This window comes from Sarcophilus harrisii, chromosome 2 (genome assembly GCF_902635505.1).
Source record: "Sarcophilus harrisii chromosome 2, mSarHar1.11, whole genome shotgun sequence".
NCBI classification, from domain to species: domain Eukaryota; kingdom Metazoa; phylum Chordata; class Mammalia; order Dasyuromorphia; family Dasyuridae; genus Sarcophilus; species Sarcophilus harrisii.
This window is the reverse complement of record NC_045427.1, coordinates 560,201,990-560,225,906: the sequence shown is the minus strand read 5'-3', so window position 1 is coordinate 560,225,906 and position 23,917 is coordinate 560,201,990. Positions and strand designations below refer to the sequence as shown.

At 38.4% G+C, this 23,917-nt stretch overlaps 1 protein-coding gene across 1 annotated transcript in view; it reads right to left on the bottom strand.

The window, feature by feature from the left end:
• Positions 1–8,605, bottom strand: part of LOC100913363 (glutathione S-transferase omega-1-like) — a 169,095-nt gene extending 160,490 nt beyond the window's left edge. Inside the window, exons 1-2 of the mRNA XM_031955795.1 lie at positions 8,495–8,605; positions 7,864–7,962 (exon numbers count right to left, since the gene is read on the bottom strand). Of these exons, the coding sequence (XP_031811655.1) occupies positions 7,864–7,927 (64 nt within the window). The 5' untranslated portion in view covers positions 7,928–7,962; positions 8,495–8,605. The remainder of the gene's footprint in view (positions 1–7,863; positions 7,963–8,494) is intronic.
• Between the last annotated feature and the right edge of the window lie 15,312 nt (positions 8,606–23,917).

Below are 23,917 nucleotides of genomic sequence, written 5' to 3'. Positions count from 1 at the left end.
GTCTCTCTTCAGAGTTTTTAAATCCATACCACCATCTGCCTGCTAGACACTTCTTAACTAGACATTTCAGAAATATCAGAAACTCAACAAGTCTAAAACAGGATGTTTTTTATATCTCCCATGCCCCCTCAAAAAACCCATACCCTTCTTTCTCAACTTTCATTTTTTTGTTGAGAGCACAACCACCTTTCCAATTACCTCTGTGGGCAATCTCAGTGCAATATCCTCAACTATTTACACTCATTTCACCTATCAGTTACCAAGTCTTGTCAGTGCTCACTTAGTCACCATCCTAATTCAGGCTTTGACAATTGTTCCTTTTGATTACTGTAATCGCCTCTCACATGATGCCCCTATTTATTCCCTCTTCATTCTACTCCAATTTACCAAAAACTGACAAAATTATTTTCTTAAAATGCAGTCAGGTCTGTCATTCTTGCTCAAACTCCAGTGCAACTCTATTATTATTAGATTGAATGAAGATAACTACCTGTTGGCCCTGTATAGAAAAAAAAAATCTCCTAAGTCCTGCAGGACCCAGGGATCCACTTGTAGACTATGTATGTAGTCTACTAGCCTTCCCCAAGTTCTTGAGGTCCTGCTCTTGATCTTGGGCTTGCACAGAAAATTTAGAGGGAACCTATCTGTCAGGAGGCTGAAGAAGTGGTGCCACCACTGCCTGTCTCCATTCAAGAAGCACCAAAAAACTATCATTTATAATTTTTCTAAAATTCTATTCAGGGCCTTATCTTTTAGCTATATTTGTCAAGGTCTAAAAAGGTACACTCAGGACCCTTACTACAATAGTGTTAATATTTATTTTCCCCTCTAATTGAATAAATTTTTCCTTTAACTATTTAAAATGCTATGCTATTTGATAATACATTAAATATTATCTATGATGCCTTTAAGCATAATGTAATAATTTTCCTGTTTGTCTTTTTTTATCACGTCTATTTTTACTAAAACTTTATATGAAATCATGTTAATACTCCCATATTTTTCAATTCAGGGAAATTGCTATAACCCCTCTTTTTTTTAACTCTATGTGAATCTATAATACTTTTGGATTCTGTTTCCTAATACATTCTGCAATCATTTTTCATTTTCTAGGTGAGTTTATGCCATTAAGATTCATGGCTATAATTGTTGATTGTGTATTTCATTCCACCTTTTCTTTTTATACTTTTTCCTCTCTTTGCTCCCATGGTAGGTAGATAGTGCAACCAATAACAGTTCTGGGCCTGGAGTCAGGAAGACCCAAGTTCAAAATTGTCCTTCTATTCTTACTAACTGGGTGATCTGGGCCAGATCATTTAACCTATGCTTGCCTAAAATGGGGATAATAATAGCACCTACCTCACAAGCTATTGTGAGGTTTGTAGTAAGTGAAAGATGAAATGACTGAGGAAACAAAGATTCATACTTTCAAGTTTATCAATTAAGCATTACATACCAATTGCTCAACAAAGCAAGAGAAGGTCCTTTCAACTTTGGAATTGGACCTCTAATCTCACTATCCTGCCAACCCAAGGCTTGACTGACATCACCTCATCACTCAGCCTCCTCTTCCTCTTGATTGAAGGGTTGGAAAGTATTGTACCAAATTCCTCTCAATGCCTTCCTTTATGGGAGGCAGAAATTGCAATAATATGGGGGTATTAACATGATTTCATATAAAGTTTTAGTAAAAATAGACGTGATAAAAAAAGACAAACAGGAAAATTATTACATTATGCTTAAAGGCATCACAGATAATATTTAATGTATTACCAAATAGCATAGCATTTTAAATAGTTAAAGGAAAAATTTATTCAATTAGAGGGGAAAATAAATATTAACACTATTGTAGTAAGGGTCCTGAGTGTACCTTTTTAGACCTTGACAAATATAGCAAATATAGGAAGAAATTCACTCCTCTCTTCATCCATTGCCCTGACTTCTTTCAACTCCATAGAAAAAGATACCTCCCCAACAGTACCACTTAGTGTGTCATTCTATGCTTCCTGCCCACTTTCCAATTTCTTTTTCCCTGCTGTTTTCTTCTTTTACACTGGAAGCTAGAATGTCTTTTAATTCATTGTATTCCCAGTGTTTAGCACAAAGCCTGGCACATAATGAGCACTTAATAAATATGTGTTAGATTAAAAAGCACTGATGAATAATGGTGGTTGATATTTCATTTCTAAAGGAGCCTTCTATAAACCTAGCATTTACAACAGAGGCATTCACATGTAGTCTTACTGAAGCAAGAATCCAAAAGATGATGGTGTACTTCCCAAGACTGGCAATTCAAGAAGAGGACAAATCATACCCCCAGAAGCATTGATAGGGATAATGAAGGTGGAGACTTAGGGATAATGGTAGTGTTTTCATTAGTGATGCCAAAGCCAAATGAAGATGGAATTAACAATGAAAGAAAAATGTCTGAGTGAATAAGTGATTAAAAAGTTGGCACCTGAGAAGGGGATTTATGTTTCTCTGACACAGCTTAAATTAAAGGAATGTTGAGCTCTTAGCCAGTTGAGAGTCTACTTATAAGCTGGTAAAGCTATCATGACCTGGATAGTTCACAGTTGGGAAGATGACATTGTAGCTATTTTCAGAATAACATCCCTATTCCTTAAAACAGCAAGAAACATAACAAATCTTTATTGACTGAAATAGCAACAGAAATAAAAGAAGCAAACCTCCACATTAGGTGAATCTTTCTGAAATAATCACAGAATTGAAATCCCACTTTTTTAACCACTCTGAGTTGCCCACAAGCCCACTGCAAATTACCTGATAAGCCTGTATTTAAAGAGCTAGAATTAATGACTTCTAAACTGTCACATCATGGAAGTGAAATAGACAATTTTTTTACTCTGCTATTCTGGCAGGGAGAAAAAGTACGTTAGGTAGAAAATAAGGAAGGGGCAGAGAAGATACTGTGAACAGAGTCAATTGGAAAGAAGGGGAAATCCATGCCTGAGAGGAAAAGGCTTACAAAATGAGCTTTTTGGAGTTCTCTTCTGGTGAAGTACACCTGGCAGATACCCAAGAAAACATTCCTATCACCCCTAAAATAAGAGTTTGGCTGCTTCATTCCATGGTCTGGGTAATGTGCCAAATGAAATTTGGCAAAAGGGTAAACTGAGATAAATCTTTATGCAAGATAATATTTATTAATAGGGGCAAGCTATCTGCTGCCTCTATGACAAAATTTCTGAACCAAAAGACAGTTCCCCTTTTACAGGGTTTTACAGGGTTAAAGGAGTGTAGAACAAAGAACAGAACAGGGTAGATAACATCTATCCTGGGACTGAAGGCAACATGATTGATTACAAAGATGAGGCACAGAAAATAACATGATTGATTAGAAGTTTGGTAATGGGGGCTAGCAACAACCCCCCATTCTTCTCCCATGAGACCAAGAAGTGCTAATTAATGAAAGGAAGGAAGGAAGGAAGGAAGGAAGGAAGGAAGGAAGGAAGGAAGGAAGGGAAGGAAGAAAGGAAGGAAGGAAGGGAGGGAATGAGGGAGGGAGGAAAGTAAAGGGAGGAGGGAGGGAGGGAAAGGGGGAGAGGGAGAGAAGGAGGGAGAGAAGGAGGGAGAGAAGGAAGGAAGGGAGGAAGGGAAGGAAGGGTGGGAGGAAGGAAGAAAGGAAGAAAAGAAGGGAGGAAGAAAAGAAGAAAGGGAGGAAGGAAGGGTGGGAGGAAGGAAGGAAGAAAGAAAAGAAGGGAGGAAGAAAAGAAGAAAGGGAGGAAGGAAGGGTGGGAGGGAAGAACAGAAAAAAGAAAGCAAAACTGCAAGACATTAAGAATTCAAGTATTGAGAAGTCACAGGATCACATAAAATTTAGAAGCCATGATTCTGTTTACATTCAAATATGGAGAGATATCTTTTCTGAATCATCTAGCATCATAGAGGGAGTTTAATCAGAAGATATGTAAGTGATTCTGTTATACCTTGATGATCTTAAAAAGGAGGGAAATGGAGGGGGCAAGGAATACTGGGGGAGAAAGAGGGAGAAAAGGAAGGGAAAATTTTCTCACATAACGACAGACAATTAGACAAAGAGGGAGGAGTGATGGGAGCAGCTGACACTCAAACCTCACTCTCATCTACACTGGTCAAAGAAGGGAAGAATTCTATACACACAGTTGGGTACAGAAAAACATTTCATTCAACAGTGAAATGAGAGAAAAGAGAAGGGAGAAGAGGAAATTATAGGAAGGGTAGATTAAGGGAGAGAACAGTTTTGAAACCTAGTGTTGGAATCTTTACAAAGTGTTAAGACATTTCTTTACAAAGTGTTAAGACACTGGAGTTGATTTGATCTTAGAAGAAGATATTTTGGGCCAGAACTTGAAACAAGGTACTAAGTGGAACTGATTGAATAATGCTTGTGTTCACACCTTTAGAGAGCTCATAAGTACTCAATGGAGTTCACATGTGTAGGGCTTAGTCCGAATTCACACCTCCCTTGAAGTTCTTATGGCCAGAGAGCACTCTGGGAGATAACCCAGAATCCCTCTCCCTCCAGAAGGCGGAGTTAACCTTTGGGAGATCACATATATAGGGAGCTTTTGAAGCTTGGGCTTAGTTCTTCTTGTGGGACCGAGGAGAGAGAGACTCTGGAAGAAAGCCCACAAGCCCTATCCTGGAGGCAAGAGAGATCCATTGCATCTTCCAACTTGGTGCTGGCTGGAGGCTGAAGAAAGCAACGGCAGAAGCCAAGGACAAAGCTGCAAGATCTCTTGGAGCCAGGCAGAGAGATAGGCCTCAACTAACCAGGCTAATTTGGCTGGCTACGATTTTGGAGTAATTATTTATTTCAATAAGGCTGCCTCCAGAAAACCACCACAACCTAGGAATTTACAAAAATATTTGTGGCTCTTGGAAATTAGAATGAAAGAATATTGGGAAGGAGGAATGGGAGTTAGGTTCTTCTATCTGAAATTATTTCCTTGGAAAAATGCCAATAAAGCCTCCTTGAAGGGGGGGAAGGGCCTTAAATACAATTGTCCAGATATGGGAGACTGTTCAAAAATGGTCATAGAAGACTAGGACAAGAGCCATGTCAAAGAGGAAAACAGTCTTGTAGGAACACAGAATTTATAGGAACCATTCAGACACACTGGGTTCAAATCTTACCTCTGCTGCTACTACCTATACAATCCTGAAAAGTCATTTATTTCCTGGTGCTTTGCTTTCTCCACCAGCAGAATAACAAGAGTTAAACTAAATAGCCTTTGAAATTCCCTTGCAAATCTAGATCTACTATCACATAAGGATATATATGGTTATCCCTTTCTCACCCTATCATACTTTTGATATAATGTGGATCAGCATAAGAAAGCAAATAGGGATTTTGGAGTTTTGAGGAAGCAGACAACAAAGAAATAAGTTCAGAAAATCAGAAATGCACTATATACACATATATGTATATGTAGCATTGTATAATATCAACACATTTTATCTTTTTAATACCATAATAATTCATATTTATTCACTGGTAAGAAAAGGCCACAAAATTTTATGTGAATTTTCCAGATCGAGGGTGCCACACCTTTAAAACTTGCACATAGGAAGGTGTATAATACAGTTTCAATACAAGCTAGAAGCATATTGCATCCTGAGTATGAGTGACACCAGATTATTATCAAGAGTACACAGAGCAAAAGAAGAGAGGAAACAAAGGAACTGATGCTAAAACTTTGGAGAGGAGAGATCTTCTTGATTCCTTTTTCCAGGAGACTTATGGAGTTTAAAGATAATTATCTTTAGGACCACTCCAGACATGTAATATGAGAATGATACTCTGGGAGCTGCAAACCAACAAGGAAAACAGACTTTTCAATGTGTCCCAAGAGATTTAGGGGAATTTTCCCTTGGTCATATTAACTGTCTCTTGAATGAACTAAATCTTACCTCTCTCTCATCTAAAAAGATCCTTTGTGTATTTTCAGATATATTCCAATTTATGTCCCTTCTCTGTTTATTATTGTATGTTTTGATAGTTTTACTAATCATTTGTAATGGCCTTTTGTATAACCAGAATTTGTTAGGAAGGATCCAAGCCATTAGTATATATTCCTTTTTAAAAGACAGGAATTTTTTTATTTTGAACTTACTATACCCCTACATCAGCAATATTTAGGGGATTAATATAAATCTGATCTAGGACCTCTGTCTGAAACTGGACATAGCAATTCTGGGGAGACGCCTGCTCTTGCTCCCCCCTCCCCGCCAAATTTGTCATTCTGGCTCTCCTTTCCTCGGGAATAGTTCAGCTTTCCCGCATTTTGACCAGGGAATCTGAAATTTTCCAGACTCACAACCTCTTTTTGCCCAAGAAATTTTCACATGACTTCAGGTATATAAAATAGATATATAAACCAAACATTTGCTGATAATAAATCAATTTCCCAAGCTCCATATTCAGTCACAAAACCCCGTTTAAGAAACTGGGTCTCAGACAACCTACGCGTCTTAGAACGGAAGCGGTGTAAAGATGGGGAGGCGGGCTGAAGCCAGAGGGCGGAAAGCCTTGACTATCAGGCTTGTTTTGTGCTTGGATTCAGTAGGAAGCTAACTTTTTCTTTTTCTTTTTTTTTTTTTTCCTTTTTTTTTTTTTTTATTTAATAGCCTTTTATTTACAGGATATATACATGGTAACTTTACAGCATTAACAATTGCCAAACCTCTTGTTCCAATTTTCACCTCTTACCCCCACCCCTCCCTAAATGGCAGGATGACCAGTAGATGTTAAATATATTAAAATATAACTTAGATACACAATAAGTATACATGACCAAAACATTATTTGGCTGTACAAAAAGAATCAGACTCTGAATTATTGTACAATTAGCTTGTGAAGGAAATCAAAAATGCAGGTGGGCATAAATATAGGGATTGGGAATTCAATGTAATGGTTTTTAGTCATCTCCCAGAGTTCTTTTTCTGGGCATAGCTAGTTCAGTTCATTACTGCTCCATTAGAAATGATTTGGTTGATCTCGTTGCTGAGGATGGCCTGATCCATCAGAACTGGTCATCATATAGTATTGTTGTTGAAGTATATAATGATCTCCTGGTCCTGCTCATTTCACTCAGCATCAGTTCATGTAAGTCTCTCCAGGCCTTTCTGAAATCATCCTGTTGGTCATTTCTTACAGAACAGTAATATTCCATAATATTCATATACCACAATTTATTCAGCCATTCTCCAACTGATGGACATCCATTCAGTTTCCAGTTTCTAGCCACTACAAAAAGGGCTGCCACAAACATTCGTGCACATACAGGTCCCTTTCCCTTCTTTATAATCTCTTTGGGATATAATCCCAGTAGTAACACTGCTGGATCAAAGGGTATGCACACTTTGATAACTTTTTGAGCATAGTTCCAAACTACTCTCCAGAATGGTTGGATTCCTTCACAACTCCACCAACAATGCATCAATGTCCCAGTTTTCCCGCATCCCCTCCAACAATCATCATTATTTTTTCCTGCCATCTCAGCCAATCTGACAGGTGTGTAGTGGTATCTTAGAATTGTCTTAATTTGCATTTCTCTGATTAATAATGACTTGGAGCATCTTTTCATATGACTAGAAATAGTTTCAATTTCTTCATCTGAGAATTGTCTGTTCATATCCTTTGACCATTTTTCAATTGGAGAATGGCTTGATTTTTTATAAATTAGAGTTAATTCTCTATATATTTTGGAAATGAGGCCTTCATCAGAACCTTTGACTGTAAAAATATTTTCCCAGTTTATTGGGAAGCTAACTTTTTCGGCGTCATGCCTTTGTAGCACCGCCCCTACCCGAGGGCGCGAGGAATCGATCTATCATAGCCCACTGAGACGGCCATACCTGCTTCCCCGAGCTCTGAGAAGTTCCGCAGGCCGTGGGAAGGAGACAGGTAATAACTAGCCATTCTGTCGGCAGTCCCCTTTGAGAACGACACGTTTGCTGTAGAAACAAAGAGAAAACAAAAATAGATCGCTGATAAACGAAGGACTACGATAACTGGGAGGCGGCCTGGACTAGCAGTGCCCGCGCGCCGCAAGAGGCCCGGGCCCAGGGCGTCCAGCGGCCCTCAGCGGGGCAGGCGGCCATCTAAAAGGCGCACGTGCCCCAGCGCGACGCCGGGAAATGACAAGTCCAGGCCCCGTTCCTTGTTCAGCGAGCGGCGCCTGCGCGACCCGGAAGCACTGCGGATTTGCCACTTCCTTCTGTAGTTGTTTTACAGAGGAGGAAACGAGGCTAATACATTAAGGGGCGGCCAGCAAGCGTCTGAGGTGTTAATTTGAACGCTGGGCGGCGCGTCTTCAGGACTCGGCCCGGAGCTGCTCTGTTTTTGACACACATCTTCCTACCCCGAAGGCAGAGCCCAGCGCGAGAGGATTCTCCGGGACTCCTACATCCCCAACCCCGGCGATTTAGGGCTTTCGGCCGGGGTTGGGCCAGGCTGCGCGCTCCCCCTAGAGACCGAGGTCCGCACCTGAGCCAGAGGCGCCGCTTCCAGGGAGCGCGGGTCCGGGAAGAAAAGTCCGCCCCGCCCACCCCCTTCCTCCTGGACTCCAGACCTAAGAGGCGGTTCGCTGTGCGCACGCGCGCAATGGTGGCCGTTAAGGACTCCTCCCTGAGAGGCGCCGGCGCGCGGGGGGGGGTGGGGGAGGTTGGGGGGGGGTGGGGTGGGGGAGGTTGGGGGTGGGGGTGGGGTATAGCCGAGAACATTCATTTCCAAACGCCATAACCCTCCCAGGCGTGCGTGCGCGATCGCAGAGCCGACGCGCACACACCTTATGTGGGTCCAAAGATTGTTTTGAGTGCAAGCCACCATCCCTAAAGCTCCAGATCTTTCTGAAAATAAGCCTCTCATGGGTGGTTTCTGTACCTCTAGTTGATTTTCCTCCTTTAAAAATTATTTTCAGTCAGCAAAAATCTGCCTGCCTGCCTTCCCCAAATAAGGAAGAATGAAAAGAGGATAACCCTGTTACAAATCAGGAAAAAGCAATTTCTACTTTGGCCATGATATATAAATAGATAGACGTGTGTGTGTGTAGAGGGCCGCAGATAGTGGGGGAACTCTGGATAAGGTATCGGAGGGAGCCTGCTGACAACGTCTGGTCTGGCTCCCCACCTCCCCGTGGTGTCTCTGCCCCTGCCTGAGAACTCAAGGAGGGCTTCACCGCCCGTGTTCTACTGGAAGCAAGGGAGACTTGCACTAAGAGGAACTGACATATCAGTAGCAGGGGGCTTAGAGTTAGCCTTGCTGTGTGCTGTGTGATGTAATGGTTCTACAGCTGGCACATGCTCAGTGTGCTGTAGTGATGTAATTTAGGTATTTAAGGGCTGAGAGGACTTGAAATAAACAGACTCCATCTTTGACCATCCTGGTAATTCTCCTGCCTCCTTCACTCCTCTACTATAATGTCCGGGCGAAGAAGTGATGAGGGCAGGAGAGTCACCACGAGGCTGGTCAAAGATGGAGTCTGGAGTCTGGATTCTGGAGTCTTCTCTTGTGTCTGCGTCTGAGACTCTCAGTTCCCAGGCCTCTCAGCCCTTAAATACCTAAATTACATCACTACAGCAACTGAGCATGTGCCAACTGTAGCTATTACATCATCAAATCACACAAAAGTATATGCCAGCTAGAGTAATTACCTCATTACATCACATTAAGCATATGTTTAACTAGAAACCCATTATCCCATCAATCACACGGAGTAGGTGCTTAATTATAAGCACCCTGACTTCTCAGGGAGGTGAGAACCCCAAAAAGGAGGTGATCACAACTTCTCTGACTTCTCAGGAAAGGAGGTGAGAACACCAAAGGGAAATGGGGAGTGAAACTAGGTATTGTTAGCAGGTTTCCTTTGGGCTGAAGGGTCTTACTTGAAACAGGTAGGTATACATGAATCCATTGGCAAGGGAGGTATTACACAAGCACATAGTAATAACTCACAGGCTCATAGTGACGTAACAAACAACATGAATCAACATGAGGAATTTTGCATGTCCATAAGTCCTAGAAGGAGGGTATGTAAACAACAATCACACAAAAGCCTCCTTCAGCAGCAAGAGATAGTCCAAAACCAATCTATTGTCCGTTGCTTCACATATCAGGGAATCCAATGATTTCTGCAGGTTGTGAAGTCCTGCAACAGTCTCATCAACAATTTTTTATGTTCATGAGTCAGTTGCCATACACATAGGGTTAACTGCCAGGCTCTTTCAGTGGCACTTGTAGTCAGAGATGGTACCACCAAATGGTTTTTGGGCCTTCTCCTTCTTTTCAAGAGTCTGCTCCATCTTTCTCCGATGGACAAGGCAAATATGGCTCGTTGGCACCCATCTGATTCTTTCTCCATCTGTAGAGATACAAATAAACCCTCTCCCCCAAGCAGTTAGCCTATCTGGTCCCTTTCATTCACCACTTTCTGGAGCTGCTCGCACTGGACACTGCCCTTCCGGTGGGTTATAAAACTTGTCTGCTGGAGCCAGTGGCATCTCTGTCAAAAATCAAGAAGTTAATAGTATAAAGAGCTAAGTTTAAAAGTTCTCTAAGGTTACCTGAGGCTCCCCTTTTGTTTTTGGAGGAGCGTCTTGATGTCTCTGTTTCCTTGAGGATTAAAGGGTAGGCCAGTGGTGTGTGAAATCTGATACTGTGTACAAAAGTGCAAAAGTGTGCAAAATGTTTAGAAGTGCATGCAGGTCCATTATCTGTTTTTATTGCTTGTGTTTGCAAGCAAATGGCAATAATTGCAAAAGCTTGTTTAAGGAATTCAGTGACTTTTCAGGTTGTCTCTTTTGCTGCTGGTATTGCAAAAGTAAATCCTGAAAAGGTGTCTACTACAACATGGATAAAAGACAGACAACCAAAAGATTTATAATGGGTCACATCCATTTGCCAAATTTCATTGGGTCTCAAACCACAAGGGTTCTTCTCTGAAGGGAGCATAGGAGTGCGGAAAGGAAGACAAGCTATGCTCCTAACTTCCTTTTTTGTTATCCCAAATTGCAAACATAAAGCTCGAGCAGCCTGATGATATTTAGAATGAGATTCTTGGGCTGCCTGAAATAAAGGAGTATTGACCAACATAGTTAGAAGGCTATCTGCCTTTGAATTTCCATCAAAAATAGGACCTGGAAGTTCACTATGAGAGTGGACATGCAACTTGCATGTTATAAATCTTACCTGGATGCTTTCTCACTTGCTCTTGAAATTCCTTAAGGAGCTGATATATATTGGAAGCTACAAATTTTATTTGGGCTGTGGCAGTTCGTTGTACCACATCTACTGAATCAGATATTATATCTACATCTCCTGGATAATAAGTAAGAACTAGAATGATTGCATATAATTCATTCTGCTGAATGGATTGAAAAGGAGTTCTGACTACTCTCTTTATAGTTAAGTCATGAGAGTATACAGCACAAATGTTATATTTGGATGCATCTCTAAAGATAGTTGGTCCTTTAAGAGGAATCTTAGAAATGTTTTCTTCAAGAATCCATTGACAATTATGTAATAGTGGGGTTATCTTTAATGGAGACTCATGTGTAAGATTTGGAGCTGTGGCCAATAAAATTTGCCACTCTGGGATGGTTTCACAGCATACATTAATTTGTGCATTAGTATAAAAGGTGTATATCTTGTCAGGTCTTATACCAAATAATTGTACTGCTTGCTTAATGGCCTTTAATAAAATTCTAGCCACAAGCACTGGGTAAGGAGTAAGGCTTTGTTCTGGTTGTGCCGGGAGGTTCACCCACTCTATCACACTGTCTCCTTGATGAAGGACTGCTGTGGGTGCCTCTTGTGTAGCAAAAACTAATATTTCCAAGGGTTTTTGAGTGACTCTTTCAACCACATTGGATAAAGCCACTTCAACTTTTCTCAAAGCCTCTTGAGCTTCTTTTGTAAGCTGACGTGGTGAGTTTAAAGCACTATCTCTCCTTAAAATGTCATATAACAGTTGCAATTGATAGGTAGTCAAGCCTAACACTGGTAGCATCCATTGGATATCTCCTATCAATTTCTGAAAGTCATTTAAGATGTTTAACTTCTCTGTTCTTAAGGAAAGTTTTTGTACTGTGAGCACCTTATGAATATACTTCATTGAATTTTTTCTGGATTGGAACAAGAGGTTTGGCAATTGTTAATGCTGTAAAGTTACCCATGTATATATCCTGTAAATAAAAGGCTATTAAATAAAAAATAAATAAATAAATAAAATTTAAAAAATTAAAAAATAAAAAAAAAAATAAAAAGAATTTTTTCTGGAGCTTTGAATTTTTTCTGGAGCTATATGCAATTTGTAGTATCTTAGTGTTTCCATGGTCTTTTGTAGACATGCTTCTAACATTTGTTCCTCAGGTGCACATCCCAATATATCATCCATGTAATGTAATAACATAACTTTTAGAAATGCTTTTCTTACTGGAGTAAGAGCAGCAGCCACATACTTTGACACATAGTAGGGCTATTTTTCATTCTCTGTGGCAAAACTGTCCATTCATATCTTTTATAAGGCTCAGCTAAGTTAACACCGGGCACTGAAAAGGCAAATCTTTTCATATCCTCCTTATCTAGAGGGATAGAATAGAAACAATCCCTAATGTCTATAACCCAGGGGCGATTTTCTAGGCAATTGAGTAGGAGATGGGAACCCAGGCTGAAGAGTTCCCATGGTTTCCATCTGTTCATTTACCTTTCTTAAATCAGTCAACATCCTCCATTTTCCCGATTTCTTTCTTGCAACAAATACTGGGGAATTCCAAGGACTTAGAGAAGGTTGTAAGTGTCCTTGGTCAAGTTGCTCCTGTACTATATCTAATAAGGCCTGAATTTTATTGCTACCTAAGAGCCACTGTTCTATCCACTCTGGTGTATCAGTTTTCCATTGAATGGGAATAGGTGAAAATGTTGGCAGGCTTTCAACAACAGCCCTGCCTAAAAATCCGAAGTACTCAATTGTAATCCTAACTGTTGTAAGATGTCTCTTCCCCATAGATTGATGGGGATTTTTTCAACTACAAAAGGAGTAAAAACTACTGTTTCACCTTCAAATATCCATTTCAAAAGGGTAGCACTAATTTCAGCTGCTATTGATCCTACTATGCCAGACATGTAGGTGTCTGCCTTAATCTTTGGCCAATGACTGGTCCAACTGGCACCTCTAATGGATATACGATCTGTACCCATGTCTACCAATCCTTCCAATGGTATGCCATTTACATAGATAGGGAGCATAGGTCGATTAGCTGTAACTGTTGCAGTCCAAAATATTCCTGAATTCTGTTGTTAGGAGTCAAAATCTGGGCAAATATCACCAAATTGCCTATTAGGAGTCTGTATCAGTAAACCTGATGCTACTATTTCTCCTGATTGATAAGTCACACATTGTCTACCTGTATTAGTGACTGGGATATTATCTACACATTCCCCAGTTTCCCAAATCAGTGTATGGATAGACACTGTTTTGTAAGCACTCTCAGGAGGTGAAATAGTTAAGCCTACTGTGCCTGGAGGCAAGGGATCCATAGGCCAGACAGGACAGATTTCACCTCTCCAGGAGATATCTCAGTCCCAGATGCATACAACTCTATCCTCTGTAAACCCTTTCTTCCATCAGATTGTTTCTTGGCCGATTGGTCATGTCTGAATACTGAACTTCTAAAGACTCTCTGGGTATAACAGTGGCTGCCATCATGCCCCAAGTGTTTTTTGCCTAGGGCCCTGGAGCAGAGCCCTGAGTCCCATTTCCCTGAGTCAATCTACATTCTGATGCTCAATGGAAGTCTCTGTTGTATTTTGGACATAGGATTTTGGGTCTTGTTCTCCCACCCTGTCTTCTCTGTCAACATTGAGCTTTCAAATGTCCTACTTTACCACATTGAAAGCATTGACGAGTCTCTCTGGAAGTCCCTTGTCAAAAGGGCTCCTATCTTCCCATGTTCAGATCTTGGGAAGTCTGTATCATAGCCTGGGTATAAAAGGCATTTGTGTCCACTGTGGCACAGTGTCTTATGATCTCCTCTAAAGGAGCATACCTGTGTAGTTCTAGTAAAATTCTTCTACAAACCTCATTAGCATTTTCTCTAGCAAGTTGTTTTATCATTATTGCTGTTGCTGCATTTTCACCAATAGTTCGTATGACAGCTGTCTGCAGAAGTCCCACAAAATCAGCAAAGCGTTCATTTGGACTTTGTGCTATTTTCGTGAAGTCCTCCCCTCTATCTTGTCTTCCTGGGAGGGTGCTCCATGTTTTGATAGCAGCAGAAGCAATTTGTTCATATGCTGTCAAAGGATAATTAATCTGTGCTAAAGTGTCTACGTAAGGACCTAAACCTGTTAGCTGATCAAAGGTGACTGGTATATCAACTCCAGGTTGTCTATTTTGTTGAGCTTGTATTCTATAGAGTTCACTATACTCAGCCCCAACAAGTTTTGTCCTGGTTCTAAGCATGTCCTTGCTATAGATTTCCAATCATTAGGGGTTAGAACTTCATAAGCCAAATTCTCTAATAACATCTTAACATAAGACAATGTAGACCCATAAAGAGTGCAAGCCTTTTTCAGATCTTTCAGATCTTTGATAATTTCCTGATTAAAAGGAGTGTATCTTCTTTCTTGACCTGAAGAGTCAAGCTCTTCAATCACATGGTATGCTTCTATTCTCAAATCAGATGTATCCTGTCCTTCCTCTTTGTCTTTAATTAGTGCCTTTTGTAATTGTGTCATTGGACACGATTTGTAATCGTGTCAGATGGACAAGTCTGCTGCATGGTTGGTGTTGATGGTGTCACTGCCCTTCTCCCTCCTCCTCCTCCCTTCACCCATGAAGGCCAAATTGAGGGAGGAAGGTCAGGAGATGGGGAATACCCTTAGGGTGCCTGCTTGGGTATACCTGAGTTGTAAAAGTGAGAAGCACCACAACCCTTAAGTTCATCAGCACTGTTTTTGTCCAATTCTCCGTGCTTTTCAGCTGCTTTGTCAGTACCATCCCCCTCCTGCTCTTTCTCCTCACACTTCCTTGTCTGGCTGTCCACCTTAAAACTTTTCCTTTTTTTAGAACTTCTGGGATTCTTTAAAGACAATTGTATTATATTGTACATAAGGAATGTTTCCTTAGGAATTGAATCAGGAACCAGAGCTTCGTAATCTTCAATTAGTTTCTCTCCCACTATTTCCCACATATCTGGCCCTAATTTTTCTTCCTTAGAGAGTCAAGGAGACGTGCATTCTAATATATTTAAGAGCCCAGCAATCTGCCTCTGAGTTACCAACAAATCTTGCTTCTCTATTAACCTAACTATGCATGCTACATACTCCCCTCAGGATGGGGGAGGCTCTTTTCTTGATATTTGCCCCATTTCAGCTAAAAAACAAAAGTGACTAGTTTAGCCCTTACCAAAGTTTCCCACTTCTCTAGTTTTATACTCACCCTATTTCCAGGTCATAGCGACTACTCCACTGAGCTAAGTGTAGGTCCTTATGTCCAGAGCTTCAAAATGTCATGTGTTTCTTTCAGTGCCTCATATTTAGGCGCCAAAATGTAATGTCCGGGCTAGCTTTCTGGAGGACCTCTGGACAGTTAGGTGGAGAAGTGATGAAGGCATGAGAGCCACCACAAGGCTGGTCAAAGATGGAGTCGGGAGTTTGAAGTCTGGAGTCTTTTCTTGTTTAACTAGAGAACCATTATCCCTTCAATGACAGGGTACTATAAGCACCCTGATGTCCTTGATTCAAGTACATCTTTCCAGAGTTCCAGCCCTCTACACTCCACAAGACTAAGGACTCGGGCTGGTCCTGAGGTCCTCCCTAGTCTGGACAGTGTAATTTGGCACCCCAGCCTGGGGGCTCTAAAAGGCACACCACCCTTATGTATATAGCATATATTTATACATATGTTAATATATACTATAGTCATGTGTGTTGTGTATACATAAGTGTGTATATGTACATATGTACATGTGTGTGTAGTCTGTGTATACAGAGCTTTGTACACAACTTACATCTTTCTGACCAAGTGCTGTCAGTCAGGGACTTGTGGAAGATCCTAGCAAAAAACAGGTTGCTGGAGAAGTTCATCGGTATTGTATGGCAGTACCATAGAGGCATTTGTGTTTGGGTTCTGGATAAGGGATGATGCTCGCACACTTTCCCAGTCACCAATGGAATGAAGCGAGGTTCTATGTTTGCTCCTAAGCTTTTTTGCATGATGTTTTCAGCAGTGTTGTCAGCTATCTTCAAAGAAAATAAAAATGGCATCGTCAGCTATTACACCAAGTTATTTAACTTGATACAAGTGAAGACTAAAGTGAAGAGAGAATCAGCACATGATCTTTTGTTCACAGGTGATTATGTATTCAATGCAGCCTCTGAGGCTGAGACGTAGCAAAGTACAGATCATTTCTCTGCTGCTTGTACAAATTTTGGCCTGACAACACCAAGAAGAGCTCCTCCATCAGTCAGCATCACACCATCTTTATATGGAATCATTGGTTTCAGCAAATGGAGAAATGTTGAATGTTGCAGATAAGTTCACGTACCTTGGCAATGCACTTTCCAGAGATGCAAACATACAGAATGAGGTTGATACAGGCATTGCTGGAGCTAGCTAAAAGGCTGAGGGAAAGTATGAGAGAGAAGGGGTATAACAGTGCTTACTAAGAAGGTTTACAGAGCTCCGGACCTCAATTTCCCTCTCAATAAAGTAAGGAATTTAGTCTAGATCACTTCTAAGATCTCTTACAATTCAAAATCAATAGTGCTAAGAGTCTTTTCATTTTCTAAAGGAGAGAGAGTACTTATGACTGAAAGAGATGAAATAGAATATTAGGGCTGAACTGGAAGGGATTGTAGAGTCTGTAGAATCACAAAATTTAAGTATTGGAATGGACTTCAGTGACCAGTAGAGCCCACAAAAAAGGAATCTCCACTATAACATACCAAACAATGAACACATATGTGCATACATATATATGCATATGCATATGTGCATACATGTATAGTGTGCATATATGTACTATACATATGTATATTATGTAGTGTATGTCACAGAAGAATAAAATGGAAAATTATTTCAAGTGAGAAGTAACTGGGTATAATGAAAAGAGTGTTGTATCTAGAGTTGGGAGAACATTATTTAAAGCCCAAATCTGAAATTTACTTGCTATGAGATCATGGGCAAATCACTTCATCTCTCAGATTTCAGTTTCATAGGATATTATCCTTTGAGTTAGAAGGTTACAGAAGTCATTTAGCCCCACCCTTTCATTTGACAAAGGAAGAAATATTTCAAAGTGTCCTTCAAGTCCAGACAAATGTAACAAAAAGATATATAGGAAAAAAGTTAAGGACATGAATAGAATTTTAGAAAAGTTAGATGTGAATGGGAATGTAAAGGAATAGAGCTATTTCTTAGCTACATATAGCATTTTTACAAAAAATTGATCATGTATTAAGGCATAAAAACCTAAAAAATAAATGCAAAAATCCATAAATATTAAACATATTCTCTTCACCACACTGCAATAAATATCATATTCAAAAATAGTGCTTTGAAGAAAGGATTAAAAGTTATTTGGAAATTTAATAAGTAAATCCTAAAGAAATAGTGAGTCAAAGAAGACATTATAGAAACATTTATAGAGTTAAAGAAGACATTATAAAAAATTATATAGACAATAGAAAATTTCATCAAAAAATGACAATAATATAATATATTTAAATTTTGTGGATGCTGCTAAAACAATCCTGAAAAAAATATTGAATTTATCAGCAAAAGAGGGGAAAAAACACATCAATGAACTGGGCATGCAAGTCTTAAAAAAAAAAAAAAAAAAAAAAGGAAAAAACTAGAAAAACAACTAAGCAAAAAATCCCCACTAAACACTAAATAAGAAATTCTCAAAATCAAAGAAGAGATTAACAGAAGTAAAGCATAAAAGCCCCATTGAATTGGCAAATAAAAGTAGTAACTGGTTTGTTTGTTTTCTGTAATAATGAATATGAACAATTGCTTTAAAAAAAAAGGGAAAAACAAATTGACAGTATGAAAATTGAAAAAAAAAACACAAAAGTAGCTAAAATTGAAGATGATTAAACAACTAGTAACTATTGTGTGTGATATGACAACAAAATTGATATCTTAGATGAAATAAATACTTAAAATATAATCAATGTATTCCTATGTTTTAGGTGTTTTAAAATGGGTATAAAGCTTTGTAGATAGATTTATAATCACATGGCTTTTATTATTAATGTCTATTATGTGTGCACCTTTCCTTTTTGATTTTTTTTTTTCAAAAATGGCCAAGGTGGTAATTTATTTGCTTTTAACTACACATATTTGTTACAAGGGTTTTTGCTTTCTTTTTTTGGAAAGAATGGGAGAAGAAAAGGGAGTCTAACAATGTATTATCAAAAAAGGAAAGGGAAGGGAAGGGAAGAGAAGGGGAAAGAAGAGAGGGGAAAGGAAGGAAAAAATTATTAGTGAAATGTGAGAGAGAGAGAGAGAGAGAAAGAGAGAGAGAGAGAGAGCACAAAAGAAAGCTCAAAGGAAATACAGATTAGCAGAAGAATTTTGAAAGTTATATATACTTAAAAAGAAAAGTAAGCTATACTTAAAAGAAATGTGCAGTTTTGTATGCAATTCTTTCCTGTTCTATTTTGTATATGAAAAGTATTATTTTATTTGGTATTTATTAAGTTCATATTTATTTTAATTTAGTGAAATGAAAACAACCCTAAATGCTTGTGTTTTCATGTTCTGTAGGTGAAAAAAAAAATCCAGATATAATTGTTCTTAGGGCATCAGCATCCCTAGTCAGCACCAATAAACTTTGGTACCTCCTGTCTTAATGATGATGCTTTATTGCTATGCAATACAGAAGAGAAAACATTCAACTTATTGGACTTACAGACTTAGGTCTCAAATGGGTGGGGATATGAGTTGACAAAGCTGAGTAATACTTAAGTCACGTGGAAGTTAAGGGAACAGTGTTTTCATTCTCCTAAAATGAAGGGCCAGCAGAAGTTCCCATTCCTATATAAACCTCTGACAATCTCCTTTTGCTAGCATCTAGCTCTTTAATAACTCTGGTTCATCTGGTGTTTAAGGCAAAATATGAGACTGATATTGATACTTTTACTGCAAATTCTTTACCAATGAATGTTTCACTCTCTGTGAGAAAGGATCCCAAAGTTAAATGGCATTAGTAACCAAAAAAAAATAAAATAAAGGGTAACCGACCCTTTGGGGGCAGTTAATGGTGTAGTGTAGTGAACGCTGTAGCTGGAGTCAGGAAGATCTGAGTTCAACTCCACTCTCAGATACTAGCTATATGATCCTAGGTAAGCCAGTTAACCCCTATTTGCCTCAATTACTCAACTGTGAAGTGGGACCACACTGAAGAAGGAAAGCAAATCACTCCACTGTCTTTGCCAAGAAAACTCCTTGGGGTCATGAAAAGTCAAACAAGACTGAACAGCAGTTCATGCTACTAGGCAAAAATAAATTCTTATTTTTTCTTTTGCTTGGAGGAATCTATCATCTAATAACTTTCTTGCCAATTTCCTCTTTTTTTCTGACCTCAATCCCATCCCCCAAAAGTACCAAATTTTGTTTAAATCAGAATATGGGGAATTTTTGGAATCTCTTGAAAGTTAAGCCTCAAATAGCAGGGGACCCAAGTTTAGTTATAAACTTGCTTTGTCTCAAACCTGGTGTGAGTTTGAGTTTTAAAGTCTATACGATTATTATTTCAGATTCTACTCCCTCTAAAATATTCACTAGCTTTATAATTATCATGTGAAAAATTAGATTTTTTTTTGTCCCCACAAGTCAAACTTCTGAATCTGTGATACAGATCTGATTCACTCACTGAGCCCACAGATCCAACTGAGTATTTGCATTTATTTCTCCCTTGACTCATCCAGTGACATCAGTTGATCTCAATGAAAAAACAGCGTGATTTATACTGACACATAAGCACAATGCAAACTCTGCATATTTTTCTAGCCTAGGGCAGAAAGGTGGATTGTTTTTATGCTTCCCAAAAGCAGCTGCTGCAAAATCCTTAACATTGTAGCCTAGGCCTAAGGCTGTGTTTTTGCTGGCTGCACCAGGGAAAATAGCATTTTGTTCCAAACAAGTGTTCTGACATGCTTGTTATTGTGTGAGCGGGTATATAAACTTCAGTTTGTTGGCCAAATTTTCAAAGCTTTTCAGAAAATGTAGCTGGAAAAACCTGTATTTCATAAAGATTCGCATGTTTGGACCTACTTCTCTACACTACTGAAACTGAGTGCTGCCTTTCAAAAGTCTGCATCGTTTCTTTCCATATCTCAGTACAGGATTCTCTCATTATCTTCACCTATGAGGGAAGGAAAGTTTAGGAACAAATTAACTGAAATTATATTATTAATAAAACTTAGATTTTCAGAGATCTTGCCAGATAGAAAATGACCTTTCCCATCACTCCCTTTTGTGACATATCCCAGATATGGGAATAATTAGTGTGCTACTAAGGTAGCTATGCTGTTGGACCTGAAATCAAGGAGACGTGATTTCAAGTCTCGTCTTACAAACATGTTAACTGTGTGACCCTGAACAGATCACTAAACCTTTCATCTAGAAAAATTAGAGAATTGGAGTTGATCATTTATAAGTTTCCTTTCTGTTCTGAATCTATAACCCTACAAATGCTGGGATTTTAGCCAGAACCTATAGTTTTTAGAGTATGTTTATTTACATAAAATATTTTGGGCATACTTCCATAGACTGGTAGACTGAAATGTATGGAATGGTCTTAATTTTGTTTTTATAAGCTAAAATAACTTTTTCATAGGAAGCAGACTTGTGATGTCATTGATATGGGGAATCATCAGAATCATGAGGCAGATAGAGATTAATTGACTTGCCCAGGATCACACAGCTAGTAAGTATTCGAGACTGGATTTAAACTCAAGAAGAGAAGTCGTGGCAATTCCAGTTCCAGATTTCATTCCACTTTACCACCTAATGGCTTAAAAGTTGGCCTTAGAGTCAGAAAATCTTGAATTATAGTCCTACAGGACACATAATGATTTTGTCACTGTGGTCAAGTGCATTCAGCTTCCTAGACATAGGAATGTAAGCTTTCCTGGCTCTCAAGACAGCTTTTAAGCCAGTTGGGTACTATAATAGATTGAGCAGTGGGAATGGAATCTGGGAGATATGACTTCAAATCTAACCTCAGATACTTACTAGATCTGTGATCCGGGGCAAGTCACTTCACCTCTCTCTGTCTTAATTTCAACTGTAAAATGAAGATAATTAACAGCACCTATCTTGCAAGACTGTTGTGAGGACCAAATAAAATATTTATAAAAACATTTAGCACTCTGCCTGGCCCATCATCAGTGCTCTATAAATGTCTATTCCCCTCTCTTTTCCTTCCATTATACTATACTGCTTCTTAACATTTTTATAGGGGGAAAAAACCATTAGCAGTTGGGGGCAGGCAAAGATTCCTAATTATAAAGAGAACAAAAATTATGTAATATAATTCTAATGATAATAGTAATTCATATCAACCTAAGTCAGGCTTTTTTTTTTTTTTTTAATTTTTCTTACACACAAAGCTAACTAGGTGGATTAGTGTAGGACACTATGTTATTTAACAGGGAGTGGCAAAATTCTTTTCCTTCATGTCTATGATCATTGCTGGTACAATGATGACATAGGCCTAAATGCCTTCATGAAAAGTAGTATAAAAAAAGGATAGAAGAACATAATGAGTAGTTCTTATAAGTTTCTTTACTTATGACCCTACTAGGCAATTAGGGTTTAGTTTGGATTTTTTTTTAAAGAAAATTCTAACATTGCTTTGTTTTTAATCTTAATAAAAGCCTTTAACTACTGAAATTGGAAATTTCTTAAGTTGTGTTAGGACACACTCAAGTGAAGTAAGGAAATGAAATGTTCAGTTGAAGATTTAAGAATATAAAAGTTTTTTTTCCTAATCTCTTCCAAATTCCACTGGTTAGGATTATCTACTCTTATAATCATGATTTAATTAAATGATTGTCTTCTTTTCTCTAGAGAAGCTAATGATTGTGTGGTGGAATAGAGAGAATATTAGATTTGGAATAAAATTTAGTCTAGCAAAAGCATTGCATGGAATATATGCTCAATAATAATTTCTTGAATTTAGAAACTGAGGCAGAAGACTAATTTCTTTTCAGGGGCTCTAGATAGGAACAGTTGAGTTCTAGTAGCTGTAAAATATCATAGGAGTACCTGTCTTCAAAAATTCGAGGTAATTGATCACAGGATTGGTTCTATGTTCAGTCTTAGTTTCCTCATCTGCAAAATGAAGGAAATAAAATCTTAACCTACTAATTCACAGGGTTGTTTTACATGAATTCATTTTGTAAACCATAAAGGATTAAATAAATGAACCATCATTATTTTTAAGTAATGTGGCTCTAAGCAGTATTTTTCACATTTTTAAAAATTGCCCTATCTAGTCTAGAAGGGCTAATTATGGCTATATCAATAACTGCCTATATTATCTGGAGCAAGTAATTTAGACTCTGGGCTTCAGTTTCCCCTTTTGTAAAATAAGAAAGTTATTATAATAATATAAATAAATATTTATAATAAATATTTAATATAAATAAAAATAAAAAAAGTAACTGATCTTTGAAGTTGCTTCTAAGGACCCCATCTTTAAGTTGATACTGTTATAACCATAACAAATTGGCTCCATTTGACAATGTTTTTATGCACAATCATGGAAGAATTTATTATATTCTTCACACTTGCTACATATAATTCTGGCTGTGTCACTTATGCACATATCTCTTGCTTCCCTTCTTAATTGTATTTTTTATCATTGAATTTATTATCAACAAACACAAGCATTTCCATATACAAAGAACAAAAAGGTAGATTATATATGAAACTATTAAATTCTGTTAGCTTTTTAACCATATATATTCAATTGAATAGTAATGAAATTGCTATTCTTTTCTTCCTTCTATGTATTTTATATCTTGTCAGTCCTCTTTTATTTGTGCATTTCAATCATTCCCCACAAATTCATGTCCCCTCATCCCCATTACACATACCCAAACTTCAGATAGATGTTACCCTTCAAAGCTCTTCTCAAGGTTCTACTGAAATCCCAGATCATATTCCATTTTGCAGTCTTTCCCATTCAAAGAAGAGTCATTGATCCAATGTATTTTGTTGATTTGTAGTCTACAAATCTTATATATCATTGTATGTATAAATATTTTCACTTGTATTACATATCAAGCCTCTCTCCTATAGGCAGAACCATAACTAGCGATTATGGCCTCTGGGACAAGCAATACAAAAAGTGCCCTCAAAATGAATCTGTTTTTAAAGATAAATTTATTTAAGAAAAGAGGGAAGTCCCAAAAATGTGAGATACAAGACACTATGGAGGATGATACACAAGACATCTTAGTCTCTACTGGAAAGGCTGCCTCATGGAAAGGAAAAAGATAGAACAGTTTTAATTGAGATACAGCTTCTGAGGATTCCTACAATATTCTTGATAACATGGTACTAAACTCTATTGTTTCTACCTGCTAAAGGAGTATAAATAAATATAGGCAGTGCTCTGGGTTCCAGAACAAAACCTACCACCTGACCCTAGTTACAGCTCTGCCTTCAGGGGCCTCTTGAAAGCATGTTATTGAAGCATCTCTTTTATGAGTAGACTTTTGGATCTCTTTATTCAATCTAAGCTAGGAGATTTGATTCACAGTTCCAAAATGAGGAACTTTTACCACAAGATATCATTTCCTGCTATATTCTCTGGGTGGGACAGTCATCATAAGGAGATGGGGAAAAGATTGTTTGTTCATGAATGAACCCTTCTATATGAGGCAAAC